General features: G+C 48.1%; 1 protein-coding gene across 1 annotated transcript in view; it reads right to left on the reverse strand.

Annotated features, from left to right (window-relative positions):
- Positions 1–15,879, reverse strand: part of LOC142159413 (voltage-gated inwardly rectifying potassium channel KCNH2-like) — a gene marked incomplete at its 5' end in the record, with an annotated part of 46,805 nt that overhangs the window by 13,063 nt on the left and 17,863 nt on the right. The window contains 7 exon segments of the mRNA XM_075214289.1: positions 2,643–2,829; positions 4,128–4,391; positions 9,788–9,887; positions 10,164–10,324; positions 10,327–10,350; positions 10,599–10,851; positions 13,347–13,546. Coding sequence (XP_075070390.1) covers positions 2,643–2,829; positions 4,128–4,391; positions 9,788–9,887; positions 10,164–10,324; positions 10,327–10,350; positions 10,599–10,851; positions 13,347–13,546 — 1,189 coding nt within the window.

Below are 15,879 nucleotides of genomic sequence, written 5' to 3' on the forward strand. Positions count from 1 at the left end.
TTATATAATAGGGATGAGAAGGAGGAGGGGAATGTAGAGATGGGGAGGAGTTATATAATAGGGATGAGAAGGAGGAGGGGAATGTAGAGATGGGGAGGAGTTATATAATGGGGATCAGGAGGAGGAGGGGAATGTAGAGATGGGGAGGAGTTATTTAATGGGGATCAGGAGGAGGAGGGGAATGTAGAGATGGGGAGGAGTTATATAATGGGGATCAGGAGGAGGAGGGGAATGTAGAGATGGGGAGGCGTTATATAATGGGGATCAGGAGGAGGAGGGGAATGTAGAGATGGGGAGGAGATATATAATGGGGATCAGGAGGAGAAGGGGAATGTAGAGATGGGGAGGAGATATATAATAGGGATCAGGAGGAGGAGGGAAATGTAGAGATGGGGAGGAGTTATATAATGGGGATCAGGAGGAGGGGAATGTAGAGATGGGGAGGAGTTATATAATGGGGATCAGGAGGAGGAGGGGAATACAGAGATGGGGAGGAGTTATATAATGGGGATCAGGAGGAGGGGAATGTAGAGATGGGGAGGAGTTATATAATGGGGATCAGGAGGAGGGGAATGTAGAGATGGGGAGGAGTTACATAATGGGGATCAGGAGGAGGAGGGGAATGTAGAGATGGGGAGGAGTTATATAATGGGGATCAGGAGGAGGAGGGGAATGTAGAGATGGGGAGGAGTTATATAATGGGGATCAGGAGGAGGAGGGGAATGTAGAGATGGGGAGGAGATATATAATGGGGATCAGGAGGAGGAGGGGAATGTAGAGATGGGGAGGAGTTATATAATGGGGATCAGGAGGAGGAGGGGAATGTAGAGATGGGGAGGAGTTATATAATGGGGATCAGGAGGAGGAGGGGAATGTAGAGATGGGGAGGAGTTATATAATGGGGATCAGGAGGAGGAGGGGAATGTAGAGATGGGGAGGAGATATATAATGGGGATCAGGAGGAGGAGGGGAATACAGAGATGGGGAGGAGTTATATAATGGGGATCAGGAGGAGGAGGGGAATGTAGAGATGGGGAGGAGTTATATAATGGGGATCAGGAGGAGGAGGGGAATACAGAGATGGGGAGGAGATATATAATGGGGATCAGGAGGAGGAGGGGAATGTAGAGATGGGGAGGAGTTATATAATGGGGATCAGGAGGAGGAGGGGAATGTAGAGATGGGGAGGAGATATATAATGGGGATCAGGAGGAGGAGGGGAATACAGAGATAGGGAGGAGTTATATAATGGGGATCAGAAGTAGGAGGGGAATACAGAGATGGGGAGGAGATATATAATGGGGATCAGGAGGAGGAGGGGAATGTAGAGATGGGGAGGAGTTATATAATGGGGATCAGGAGGAGGAGGGGAATACAGAGATGGGGAGGAGAATGTAGAGATGGGGAGGAGTTATATAATGGGAATCAGGAGTAGGAGGGGAATACAGAGATGGGGAGGAGATATATAATGGGGATCAGGAGGAGGAGGGGAATGTAGAGATGGGGAGGAGTTATATAATGGGGATCAGGAGGAGGAGGGGAATACAGAGATGGGGAGGAGTTATATAATGGGGATCAGGAGGAGGGGAATGTAGAGATGGGGAGGAGATATATAATGGGGATCAGAAGGAGGAGGGGAATGTAGAGATGGGGAGGAGTTATATAATGGGGATCAGGAGGAGGAGGGGAATGTAGAGATGGGGAGAAGATATATAATGGGGATCAGGAGGAGGAGGGGAATACATAGATGGGGAGGAGTTATATAATGGGGATCATGAGGAGGAGGGGAATGTAGAGATGGAGAGGAGTTATATAATGGGGATCAGGAGGAGGAGGGGAATACAGAGATGGGGAGGAGTTATATAATGGGGATCAGGAGGAGGGGAATGTAGAGATGGGGAGGAGATATATAATGGGGATCAGAAGGAGGAGGGGAATGTAGAGATGGGGAGGAGTTATATAATGGGGATCAGGAGGAGGAGGGGAATGTAGAGATGGGGAGGAGTTATATAATGGGGATCAGGAGGAGGAGGGGAATGTAGAGATGGGGAGAAGATATATAATGGGGATCAGGAGGAGGAGGGGAATACAGAGATGGGGAGGAGTTATATAATGGGGATCAGGAGGAGGAGGGGAATGTAGAGATGGGGAGGAGTTATATAATGGGGATCAGGAGGAGGAGGGGAATGTAGAGATGGGGAGGAGTTATATAATGGGGATCAGGAGGAGGAGGGGAATGTAGAGATGGGGAGGAGTTATATAATGGGGATCAGGAGGAGGAGGGGAATGTAGAGATGGGGAGGAGTTATATAATGGGGATCAGGAGGAGGAGGGGAATACAGAGATGGGGAGGAGAATGTAGAGATGGGGAGGAGTTATATAATGGGAATCAGGAGTAGGAGGGGAATACAGAGATGGGGAGGAGATATATAATGGGGATCAGGAGGAGTAGGGGAATAGAGAGATGGGGAGGAGATATATAATGGGGATCAGGAGGAGGAGGGGAATGAAGAGATGGGGAGGAATTAAGACTATGATGATGAAGAGAGGAACAGTACAGATGGTGAGATGGTGGTGGAGGTATAGAATGGGGGGTAATAAGTAACAATATAAATAACAATATTGCAGAGATACTCAGGAACCTGTTTAGCTGTTTCTGCAGTTGATCCAGCCTGTTCCCCAGTTCACATTTTTGCCGTCGACTAATGGAAGGCACCGGAGCAGTGAGCGTGGTGTGGGTAGGGATGGTGCATCGCGGCAGCTCCTGGTACTGACGTCCGTTTCGGTCTCCCCAAAAGCTAAAGATGTTGGATACCCCAGAAAATGCACCTTGGAAAAGGTACAATTAACAACACTGTGAGCCTCCCAAACATTCTCATATTACTGGTTCAAACATGGCGGCGTTTACCTAGGACACAACCTTGGACATCAGTAAACTTGGAGATACCTAGACCGTATTTTATACGCTCAGTTAAAACCAATGCATGTCTGGTCGTCTGTCTATTGGGCACATAAACATCATCATCATCAACATTTATTTATATAGCGCCAGCAAATTCCGTAGCATTTTACAATTGGGAACAAACATTAACAAAACAATACTGGGTAATACAGACAGAGAGGTAAGAGAACCCTGCTCACAAGCTTACAATCTATAGGACAATGGGAGTTAGAAACACAAGGGCATGTGCTACATCATATTGTACACTGGACCAGCTAGAACGCAAAGGTAAAAGTACTGAGTGGGCTGTATGTGTGCTAATGTTGGTCAGAGGGTTGTTGTCGTGTTAGCTGTGTAGAGGGTGGTAATAGGGGAGATTAAGATGCTGGTGGAGGAATACTAAAAGCTTGTCTGAAGAAGTGGGTTTTCAGAGAACGCTTGAAGGTCTGAAGACTAGAGGAAAGTCTTACTGTGCAACGGAGGGAATTCTACAAAATGGCTGCAGCCCGAAAAAGTCCTGTAACCGAGAATGGGAGGATGTGATGAGAGTGGAAGAGAGATGTAGATCTTGTGCAGAACGGAGGTGTCGAGTTGGGAGATAGTTTGAGATAAGTGAGGAGATGTATGTCGGTGCAATTTTGTTAACGGCCTTGTATGTTAGTAGAAGAATTTTATATTGTATTCGTTGATATACAGGCAACCAATGTAGAGACTGACAGAGTGGCTCAGCAGAGGAATAACGGTTTGCAAGGAAAATCAATCTCACTGCTGCGTGCAAAATAGATTGTAGGGGTTCAAGTCTGACTTTGGGAAGACCAGTAAGGAGGGAATTGCAATCGTCGATGTGGGAGATGATAAGTGTACGAATTAATGTTTTTGCGGTGTCTTGTGTAAGATATGTGCGTATTCTGGAAATGTTATTTAGATGTATGTAACATTTATAAAACATGGTGGCGTATTTGATAGCACATGATCCGTATCTTACAGATGTCTAATCTGCGTTCAACAAGGTAACACAGTATAAATGTCTGCCTATAAGTCAGTGTACGTACACAGGTAAAATCAGGGGGTTAGTTTACTTTACTGAAAACAATGCTACATTCAGAAACAGACCATCTTACTACAGTAAATGCATCCAGACGAGGGTGGAGATGATCATTTTATCTTTAACTATTTCTCCGTTTACCTGACAGATGATTGCACACGTTCCCGCCGCTCCGATCCCCGTCCACCTCTCCCCCATTTGGCGCAGTGACATTGCTGCACGTAGCTCGTGCTGGAGAAAGCTCAATGGTGCTTGAGACCGGTGCCGGCTGCTCATCATCACTCGATGACGAACTCGAGAGGGCGCTGCTGTGCTCCCCCCAGTCCTTTCCCTCCGGCACCAGATTGTTTCGGCTCAGCCGGCTTGACCTCTGACCTTTCTGGTCTTCCCCGACATTCTCAACATCTGTGACAGAAATTAGATGAAATACATCATGTGACAACATCAAGAGCATTATTAATGCTGTAAACGTGTAGTACTAATTAGAATGGACATAACGTAGGATTGTATATAAGAGAAACACACCAAGGGCTTTCTGTATCTACGAATGTGTGCACATGTATGGGACAGGGATTCATGGCTGCACCCTGTTGTAAATAAGACTGGGCTAATGGGAAATTCAACCTCCATTTATTGCCATTATTTCAATAATTCATGTCCCCTTTTTGCCTTTATGTGGAGGATTGTTATGATGTTCTAAATTATATGCAGTTTGTCTTTATGATAGTGGATCCCAGTGGGTGGAGGTGATACAGAGGTAAATGTTGGAATCGAGCAGGAAACACTGACACAAAGATATCTCCTGTAGGTGGCAGTAAGGAGTCAGCACAAGGTAAATAACTGTGATCTAGATCAGGTACAGGGCCGACAAGTCTAAATAGAACATCGGGAGATATAGAACACGGGGGATCGGTAGTAGCAATGAACTGTAATCAGGATTAGCCCCAGAGGTTTATCTATAGACTTGGACAAGGACAATACTAAAGGCCTGGTACACAGAAAAGGCAAGAAATCATCTGCAGCCATAGTCAGAGTTGAGATGAAGGACCAGGAACACAATTGTAGCAGACAAGTGTTAGTAGACACAGATAGGGTTCACGTTTACCACTCATAGACATAGGAGCATCAGATTAAGGTGGCTGTACACCACTGGACATCAGGAGCAAACTAAGAACGCTAGATACTGGGGCAGGAAATTATCTGACAATCCGGAACTCAAACTGCTGCATTAATAAAGCGGATGAGGAGGGCATGGCGCCAATGACGTCACCACACCTCAGATATCTGATGCTGGATATTGGACCGTACCATGCTGGAGGAGGGGGAGCTGCCGTCTGTGACTGGAATACTGAGAGTAACTCCTCAGACATCTGATGCGGGATATTGGACCGTACCATGCTGGATCAGGGGGAGCTGCCGTCTGTGACAGGAATACTGAGAGTGACACCTCAGAAATCTGATGCTGGATATTGGACCGTACCATGCTGGAGGAGGGGGAGCTACCGTCTGTGACAGGAATACTGAGAGTGACACCTCAGAAATCTGATGCTGGATATTGGACCGTACCATGCTGGAGGAGGGGGAGCTGCCGTCTGTGACTGGAATACTGAGAGTAACTCCTCAGACATCTGATGCGGGATATTGGACCGTACCATGCTGGAGGAGGGGGAGCTGCCGTCTGTGACTGGAATACTGAGAGTAACTCCTCAGACATCTGATGCTGGATATTGGACCGTACCATGCTGGAGGAGGGGGAGCTGCCGTCTGTGACTGGAATACTGAGAGTGACACCTCAGAAATCTGATGCTGGATATTGGACCGTACCATGCTGGAGGAGGGGGAGCTGCCGTCTGTGACTGGAATACTGAGAGTGACACCTCAGACATCTGATGCGGGATATTGGACCGTACCATGCTGGAGGAGGGGGAGCTGCCATCTGTGACAGGAATACTGAGAGTGACACCTCAGACATCTGATGCGGGATATTGGACCGTACCATGCTGGAGGAGGGGGAGCTGCCGTCTGTGACAGGAATACTGAGAGTGACTCATCAGACATCTGATGCGGGATATTGGACCGTACCATGCTGGAGGAGGGGGAGCTGCCGTCTGTGACAGGAATACTGAGAGTGACACCTCAGAAATCTGATGCTGGATATTGGACCGTACCATGCTGGAGGAGGGGGAGCTGCCGTCTGTGACTGGAATACTGAGAGTAACTCCTCAGACATCTGATGCGGGATATTGGACCGTACCATGCTGGAGGAGGAGGAGCTGCCGTCTGTGACAGGAATACTGAGAGTGACACCTCAGACATCTGATGCTGGATATTGGACCGTACCATGCTGGAGGAGGGGGAGCTGCCGTCTGTGACAGGAATACTGAGAGTGACACCTCAGAAATCTGATGCTGGATATTGGACCGTACCATGCTGGAGGAGGGGGAGCTGCCGTCTGTGACTGGAATACTGAGAGTAACTCCTCAGACATCTGATGCGGGATATTGGACCGTACCATGCTGGAGGAGGGGGAGCTGCCGTCTGTGACTGGAATACTGAGAGTAACTCCTCAGACATCTGATGCTGGATATTGGACCGTACCATGCTGGAGGAGGGGGAGCTGCCGTCTGTGACTGGAATACTGAGAGTGACACCTCAGAAATCTGATGCTGGATATTGGACCGTACCATGCTGGAGGAGGGGGAGCTACCGTCTGTGACTGGAATACTGAGAGTGACACCTCAGACATCTGATGCGGGATATTGGACCGTACCATGCTGGAGGAGGGGGAGCTGCCATCTGTGACAGGAATACTGAGAGTGAAACCTCAGACATCTGATGCGGGATATTGGACCGTACCATGCTGGAGGAGGGGGAGCTGCCGTCTGTGACAGGAATACTGAGAGTGACTCATCAGACATCTGATGCGGGATATTGGACCGTACCATGCTGGAGGAGGGGGAGCTGCCGTCTGTGACAGGAATACTGAGAGTGACACCTCAGAAATCTGATGCTGGATATTGGACCGTACCATGCTGGAGGAGGGGGAGCTGCCGTCTGTGACTGGAATACTGAGAGTAACTCCTCAGACATCTGATGCGGGATATTGGACCGTACCATGCTGGAGGAGGAGGAGCTGCCGTCTGTGACTGGAATACTGAGAGTAACTCCTCAGACATCTGATGCTGGATATTGGACCGTACCATGCTGGAGGAGGGGGAGCTGCCGTCTGTGACAGGAATACTGAGAGTGACTCCTCAGACATCTGATGCTGGATATTGGACCGTACCATGCTGGAGGAGGGGGAGCTGCCGTCTGTGACTGGAATACTGAGAGTAACTCCTCAGACATCTGATGCGGGATATTGGACCGTACCATGCTGGAGGAGGGGGAGCTGCCGTCTGTGACTGGAATACTGAGAGTAACTCCTCAGACATCTGATGCGGGATATTGGACCGTACCATGCTGGAGGAGGAGGAGCTGCCGTCTGTGACTGGAATACTGAGAGTAACTCCTCAGACATCTGATGCGGGATATTGGACCGTACCATGCTGGAGGAGGAGGAGCTGCCGTCTGTGACTGGAATACTGAGAGTGACTCCTCAGACATCTGATGCGGGATATTGGACTGTACCATGCTGGAGGAGGGGGAGCTGCCGTCTGTGACAGGAATACTGAGAGTGACACCTCAGAAATCTGATGCTGGATATTGGACCGTACCATGCTGGAGGAGGGGGAGCTGCCGTCTGTGACAGGAATACTGAGAGTGACTCCTCAGACATCTGATGCGGGATATTGGACCGTACCATGCTGGAGGAGGGGGAGCTGCCAGTCCGTTACAGGAATACTGAGAGTAACTCCTCAGACATCTGATGCGGGATATTGGACTGTACCATGCTGGAGGAGGGGGAGCTGCCAGTCCGTTACAGGAATACTGAGAGTGACTCCTCAGACATCTGATGCTGGATATTGGACCGTACCATGCTGGAGGTGGGGGAGCTGCCGTCTGTGACTGGAATACTGAGAGTGACTCCTCAGACATCTGATGCGGGATATTGGACCGTACCATGCTGGAGGAGGGGGAGCTGCCAGTCCGTTACAGGAATACTGAGAGTGACTCCTCAGACATCTGATGCGGGATATTGGACTGTACCATACTGGAGGAGGGGGAGCTGCCGTCTGTGACAGGAATACTGAGAGTGACTCCTCAGACATCTGATGCGGGATATTGGACTGTACCATGCTGGAGGAGGGGGAGCTGCCGTCTGTGACAGGAATACTGAGAGTGACTCCTTAGACATCTGATGCTGGATATTGGACTGTACCATACTGGAGGAGGGGGAGCTGCCATCTGTGACTGGAATACTGAGAGTAACTCCTCAGACATCTGATGCTGGATATTGGACCGTACCATGCTGGAGGTGGGGGAGCTGCCGTCTGTGACTGGAATACTGAGAGTGACTCCTCAGACATCTGATGCTGGATATTGGACCGTACCATGCTGGAGGTGGGGGAGCTGCCGTCTGTGACTGGAATACTGAGAGTGACTCCTCAGACATCTGATGCTGGATATTGGACCGTACCATGCTGGAGGAGGAGGAGGTGCCGTCTGTGACAGGAATACTGAGAGTGACTCATCAGACATCTGATGCTGGATATTTGACTGTACCATGCTGGAGGAGGGGGAGCTATCGTCTGTGACAGGAATACTGAGAGTGACTCCTCAGACATCTGATGCTGGATATTGGACCGTACCATGCTGGAGGAGGGGGAGCTGCCGTCTGTGACTGGAATACTGAGAGTGACTCCTTAGACATCTGATGCTGGATATTGGACTGTACCATGCTGGAGGAGGGGGAGCTGCCGTCTGTGACTGGAATACTGAGAGTGACTCCTTAGACATCTGATGCTGGATATTGGACTGTACCATGCTGGAGGAGGGGGAGCTGCCGTCTGTGACAGGAATACTGAGAGTGACTCCTCAGACATCTGATGCGGGATATTGGACTGTACCATGCTGGAGGAGGGGGAGCTGCCGTCTGTGACTGGAATACTGAGAGTGACTCCTCAGACATCTGATGCTGGATATTGGACCGTACCATGCTGGAGGAGGGGGAGCTGCCGTCTGTGACAGGAATACTGAGAGTGACTCCTCAGACATCTGATGCGGGATATTGGACTGTACCATACTGAAGCAGGAGAATCTACTTGGCTGCTGATCAGGTTACTGAGATCCCAACTGCAGGGTTCATTGTTGGATTCTGACATACTGTTGGATCTCCGCAGCATCTAGCACAGTCCAGGACAGCAAAAAGGATGATTCTTTTTTATCATAGCGATAAAAAAATCTTTATTGTTCCAATTTATAAAAAAACATATTGCCCCTATGCCCACACAATACTGTCCTGGACTGGTAAGGGTCAATTTATAACGTTGCTGGTCCAGAATCTGAAGATATGAGCATGCGTGAGACGATTTGCCCATCCCCACATTGGGTATTTAAGTTCTACTAATAACATTGAATAAAAGTTAAAACTATATTTACAAACCTTTACAAATGAATAACATGATTATAAGGAATAAAGCACACGGGAAGAACATACAAACTCTACACAGATAAGGTCATGGTTGGGAATCAAACTCACAACCCCAGTGCTGTGAGGCAGAAGTGCTAACCACTGAGCCACCGTGTATAAATCCAGGAATATCACACATTAGGAAGGACCGCACTGTCTAGGTCATATGCGAATGTGGGAAAATAAGCATAATCTTATTCCTTGGATAATACATTCCCTGAACTCTGACCTTTCTCTGTCCGTCTGCGAAAGGAGATCTTGCGCCGTCTCAGTTTGTTAAATCCGCTGTCAGAATCATTGCTGCTGGGAGATCCCGGGATCATGTTCGTCTGTAAATGGAGAGGGGGATTGGTGGTTTAAATACCGAACCCCATTGGGAATTTATTATAAGGAACAAGTAAGATGGATGATGATGATCCCTGCTGGCGGGACCAGAGAATTATACATTAGAAAATAATAAATAGCAAGTTCATTCTCGTGATCTGACTAAATCAAAGGAAAATAAAACGAAGCCGGGAACATAATCCCCCCCAGTGACAGAGAGAGTTACCGGCCGGCTGGAAACTTTGTTCTATCGATTCTGGACATTAGTAAACTAGACTCACATCTCGGAGGTTGAAGGTGATCTCCAGGCTGGACCAGAAATAGTCGGAGAATTCGGGATACATGTCCAGGACTTCCAGGAGGTCCTCCCGGTGAATTTTGTGCAGGTCACAGTAGGTCAGAGCACGGACGTCTGCGTTGGATTTTCCAGGTCGTGCGTAAGGGGCTCTCCGAATATATCATTCTTCCCTGTACATAATGATATGGGGGATACAATGTCAGGAGCCATTTTTTCTACCCAAGGATTGAAATGTGAGGTTGTCATTCATTTCTGACATACTACACGTGAAGACCGTGACACGTGAGGCAGTAATGTGTATAATACAGAACTGACAGAAGCAATGTGCAGGCTACATGGAGTATCGGACATTTATTTGGCTTATTGCCGGGGTGACGTCCCGATACGATGAAGGACATTATACATAACATACAATTACCCAGTATGGCGACTACCACATCCCCGCGCAATATTTCAATGGATCCACGGGACAGGAAGTAGAGAGCTGTAAGTACATCGCCCGCATGCACTAGAGTGTCCCCAGGCGGCGCATGCGTGGTCTTAAATTTCATGGCCAGGGCCCGCAGACAGCCCTTTGTGGCCCCCTTGAAGGGTTTACAGTTCTGAAGAAGAGTTCGGTTAAGGTGCAGACAGATATCAGCTTGGAGGCACTCGGGGAATCCCTTTAAAACCTAAATAGCAGAAAAAGAAGCACAATGTTGAAACTGAGATGCAGAAAGTTTTACAAAGTGGGGACACAAAGATTGGGAGACAAGAGGAAATATAATAAGGGAAAGAGCAGAACACAAAGACTGTGGGTGGAGATGGGGCAGGATCACAAAATGCTGGTGGGAACGATAAACAGTGATGTTTGGTGTAGAATAAATTACACATTTATTATTATTATTATTATTATTATTATTCTTTATTTATATGGTGCCACAAGGTATCTGCAGAGCCGTACAAAATACAAGAATACAATACAGACAGTATACCAGGGTACAACGAGTAGAACAAAGACTTCAATATCTCCAAGCATAGCAAGTACAGTGGTGGAGGAGTAGAAGAAATGACAGAAGGGAGGAGGGCCCTGCTCAAAGAGCTTACATACTAAGGGGGGGAAACAGACCGTAGGCACGAGAGGAGTCAGTAGAGGGGTTCAAGCATAGGAGGAAACAGGGAGGTGGGAGGTGAGGAGAACAAGGAGGGAGAAGGTTAAGTGGATTGATGGTAGGCCTTGAGGAACGGGTGGGCTTTGAGAGCCTGTTTAAAGGAGCTAAAATTAGGGGACAGACAGATGGAGGTAGGTCATTCCAGTGGAGGGGGGCTGCATGGGAGAGGTTTCGAATTCTGGCGTGGGATGAGATAATCAGTGCAGAGGAGGGGCGACGGTCATTGGCCGAACGCAGGGAACGGGCAGGAGTGTGAATGGAGAGGAGGTTAGAGATATAGGGGCCAGTGGAATGGGAGAGAGCCTTCTAAGTGACAGTGAGGAGTTTAAAGAGGATTCTGTAGGGGAAGGGGAGCCAGTGTAAGGCAAGGCAGAGAGGGGAGGCAGAGGAGGAGCGGCATGAAAGAAAGATAAGTCTTGCAGCCGCATTAAGAAAAGAGCGAGGAGGGGCGAGATGGGAGTGGAGGAGGCCAGTGAGGAAAAGCTTGACAGCTTGAAGAGGCGTGCAAGGTGAGAGCAGGGGGAGAGGGAGCGAAGGAGGTGGGAGGGAATGGGATCCAGTAGGCAAGTAGAAGGGGGAGAAGGGAGAATGAGAAAGTGGACTTCATCACCCGAAGTAGGGCAGAAGGATGGCGATGGCGGTGGCTGGAGTATGAGACGAGGAGATGTCCAGTCTGATAGCTTCAATTTTAGAGGAGAAAAATGAGGCGAAGTCGGTGGCAGAGATGGAAAGCGAGATGGGGGGTGGGGTAGTCGAGAGATCAACGTGGCAAAGAGGCGGCGAGAATTGGAGGACTGAGAAGAGATTGTTTTTCAAGGGAGAGGGAACTTAATCTTAAAGTGAAGGAAGTCGGCCAGGGAGCGAGATTAAGAGAAGAGGCTGGGGCAAGGGCATCCAGAGAAGAGGTGAAGGAGAGGTTGTAGAGAAAGGTCACCTGGTCAGGGCAGACCAGGGTATGAAGAGGGGAGAGAAGAGGAGAAAGAGGTAGGTTCCAAAGCATCAAGGTTTCGCTTAGTGAGGGTGGATTTAGGCGGGGGGTTCAGGGGAGGAGGACAGAGTAAAGGAGAGGAAGTGGTGATCAGAGAGAGGAAAGGGGGAATTAGAGAAGTCAGAGAAAGCACAAAGGTGAGAGAAAACAAGGTTGAGGAAGTGACAAAGACAGTGGGTGGTGGATGAAGTCCACTGAGTGAGGCTAAAGGAGGAGGAAAGGGCAAGAAGTTTGATGGAGGCAGGGTCAGTGGGGTTGTCAATAGGGATGTTAAAGTTGGAAAGTATGATGGCAGGGAGGTCAGAAGAAAGGTAGTGGGGAAGCCAGGCTGCAAACTCCTCAAGAAAAAGATAAGTGGGGCGGTAAATGACGGCGACATGGAGGTGGATGGGGAGAAGAGATGGATAGTGTGAGCTTCAAAAGAAGAGAAAGAGAGGGATGGCACAGTGGGAATGACCAGAAAAGTACAGTTAGGTTAAAGGAGAAGGCCCACACCACCTCCTGGACGGTCCTCCGGTCTGGTGGAGTGGGTAAAGGAGAGGCACCCAAGGGAGAGAGCGGCGGGGGAGACAGCGTCAGTAGACGAGAGCCAGGTTTCAGTGATAGCAAGGAGGTTAAGAGAGTTGGAGATGAAGCGGTCATGAATAGCTGGCAGTTTATTACGGACGGAACTGGAGTTAATTGGATGAGGCTTACTAAAGTGGAGGGGGATGGTTGAAATTGGGGTGGAAATTGGGACGAGAGGAAAGGATGGGTATAGGACAGGAGCGAGGAGGCTTGGTGGGAAATTTATGGTGAAAGTACAGGAGATGAAAGAAGAACACAAAGAGATGAAGGGCGCACATAACACTATGGAGGACACAGTGGGTGCAAAGGTAAGGTAACAAGACACCAAGAGATGGAGATGTAAGAGGACATTTAGTGATGGTGGACATGTATGATGACGATATAACAGGACATGTATGATGAAGAAAAGTATTAAGTGACGGTGTACTGATCAGGAACTAGGAGTAATGGTTAGACTCACTGCGTTCATATCGATGCCGTTGGTGTACGACCAGGCGTGTTGGAAATACTCCTCCAGGCGCTGCCGTAAGGGGTTTGGGATTTGGTGGAAACGGATGAACTCACGGACTCGCAGCATCTGTGTATGGTACCTGGCAGTCCCGGAATACAGGCGCTGGATGATTGCAGAGACATTCCCAAAAATACTAGCGTACATGAGTGCTAAGAAGACACAAGATTGGGGTTACTGATGCTCCAGCACTATAATACGCATTACATTGGTATCTTGCCTGTTTATCTTATGGCCTTAATCATCCATATTCTTCATGAGAAAATCCAGCTCCTCTAATATACATGTCCCCACTTTACAAAACACCCCAAGTCACCGCACCCCAAGTCACCGTACGCTATGTCACTGTACCCCATATCACTGCACCCCGTGTCACTACACCCCAAGTCACCGCACCCCAAGTCACCGTACTCTATGTCACTGTACCCCATATCACTGCACCCCGTGTCACTGCACCCCAAGTCTCTGCACCCCTTGTACAGCACCCGGTGTCACTGCTGGTACACCGGTGTCTGTGTGTATAACACATTGTTATCATTTACATCCCCAGCACTCACCCTGGGGGGAGTCATTCGGATATATATATATATACATGTTAACCCGTGCATGATACTCATGCATTCTAGTCAAATCAAGCTACTTAAGGTGTTAAAAAGGTTCTTGTCATGCATTTGGGCCTAGCCCAGGCCTCCTCAGGGGAAGAGCGTTACTTCCCGACGTAAGCGGTCTTTTTAATGTGTGTTCATGAGGTAAAATTACCTCACGAAAATGAGTTTGACCCCTTAACTCGTAAATTTAGCCTTTACTAACCCTCCCACGGGGGAAAGGGGGGATGAAGGAAGTTAACTAACTTCACTATTCTAATTTTTTTGTGAAATGATGTCAGTATACCAAATTTCAGGTCAATTGGATGAGCTCTTTCTGAGAAAATAGTTTTTCCACACACACACACTAACACACGCCGCTAGGCTTTTACTTTTATATATATTAGATAATGCTAAGAATTTAGTAGGTCAGTGTATAACTCCGCCCAGCCTGTATCTGCAGCTTGTTGTTTTTTTTCCACACACAGACTAACACACGCTGCTAGGCTTATATATATTAGATATATATATATACTGACTGAGCCTCGGTGCGGAAAGTGATGACACAATACAATGTGTAATACATTATCTTTGCTAGCTCTGCATTTGCAGCCCGACCCCCCATTTCCAGCACCATACATTTACACTGCTCCTCTTTAGGTATATATAGGAGGCTGAGAGAAACACCAATTAAATATTTTCTGTGCATTATCAAAATGTCAAAACTTAATCCAAATAATTTTACTGCAATAGATGTTTCCAGGATCCGTTTAGCACAGTGTTGGCTAACCTGTGACACTCCAGGTGTTATCAAACTAAAAGTCCCAGCATACCCTTCCAGCAATAAGCTGTTATATATTGGCAAAGCATGCTGGGACTTGTAGTTTCCCAACATCTGAAGTGTCACAGGTTCACCAAGACTGGTTTAGCAATACGGTCACTTGAGCTTCTAGAGAAGTCTGCACTTACACTCCCTGCCCAGTAGATGTCAGTGCACCACAATTTAGCAGCGATAGAACATGTGACACCCTGCAGTCTGGATTCTGATTGGTCATTTGGGCTCCCGGTTCCAGCACTGGACATAATATTTATAGTCACACAACATAAAACCCACTGACAGCCTTCTGATTAAGCAGCTACAAATGGCTGAATAATGAGTGTGATGAATGGTATCACCTGGACAGCAGGCGGGGGGGGGGGGGGGGGGGGGGGAGAAAAATTGTACATAGCACCTATATGGGGTTCTCTGGCTCTTTACTTAGATTTATTTGTGTTTATCGACAGCACAAGACTAATGCAGAACGTGTTGTCTGATACATGAACAACACTACTGTATTTTATTTTTAAATAAAATTGTGTAGTTTTGACTCTGGTCATTAAGGGGCTAATGTGAAAGAGGGTGGGGTACGTTATTCCGGTACCTGATATAGCAATATAAGAATTCAACGGTGGTAGTCATTATCCCGGTGACGAAAACGCCGACATCGGATCCCCCGGCAGGATGACACCAAAGGTGTCATGGACGACAGAGCAGGAATACTGACATCTTGAAAACAGACGTGCAGCAATTCAGGCAAATGAAGATCCCGGCAGCCTCCAATGACGTCACTTTTAAGGGGCGCAGTCTGATTCGTGCTGATTTAAGGAGGCACCGGCAGTACAATGTTCTAGGCTTTGTAAAGTACATTGTATTATTCCCACTCTGTCGTCCATGACACCTTCGGTGTCATCCTGATGGGGGATCCGATGTCAGCATTTTCGCCTTTGGGATAAGGTACCCAAACCAAATTCAGAACAGTACAAGTCCGACATGAATGAAATGTAGACTTACTATAACACAGACTCTCAAGATCTCCGACCCGACTGCTCTCAATTCCAAATACAGTAAATGCCGACACTTT

The sequence above is a fragment of the Mixophyes fleayi genome, chromosome 5 (assembly GCF_038048845.1).
Source record: "Mixophyes fleayi isolate aMixFle1 chromosome 5, aMixFle1.hap1, whole genome shotgun sequence".
In the NCBI taxonomy this organism is placed as follows: Eukaryota; Metazoa; Chordata; class Amphibia; order Anura; family Limnodynastidae; genus Mixophyes; species Mixophyes fleayi.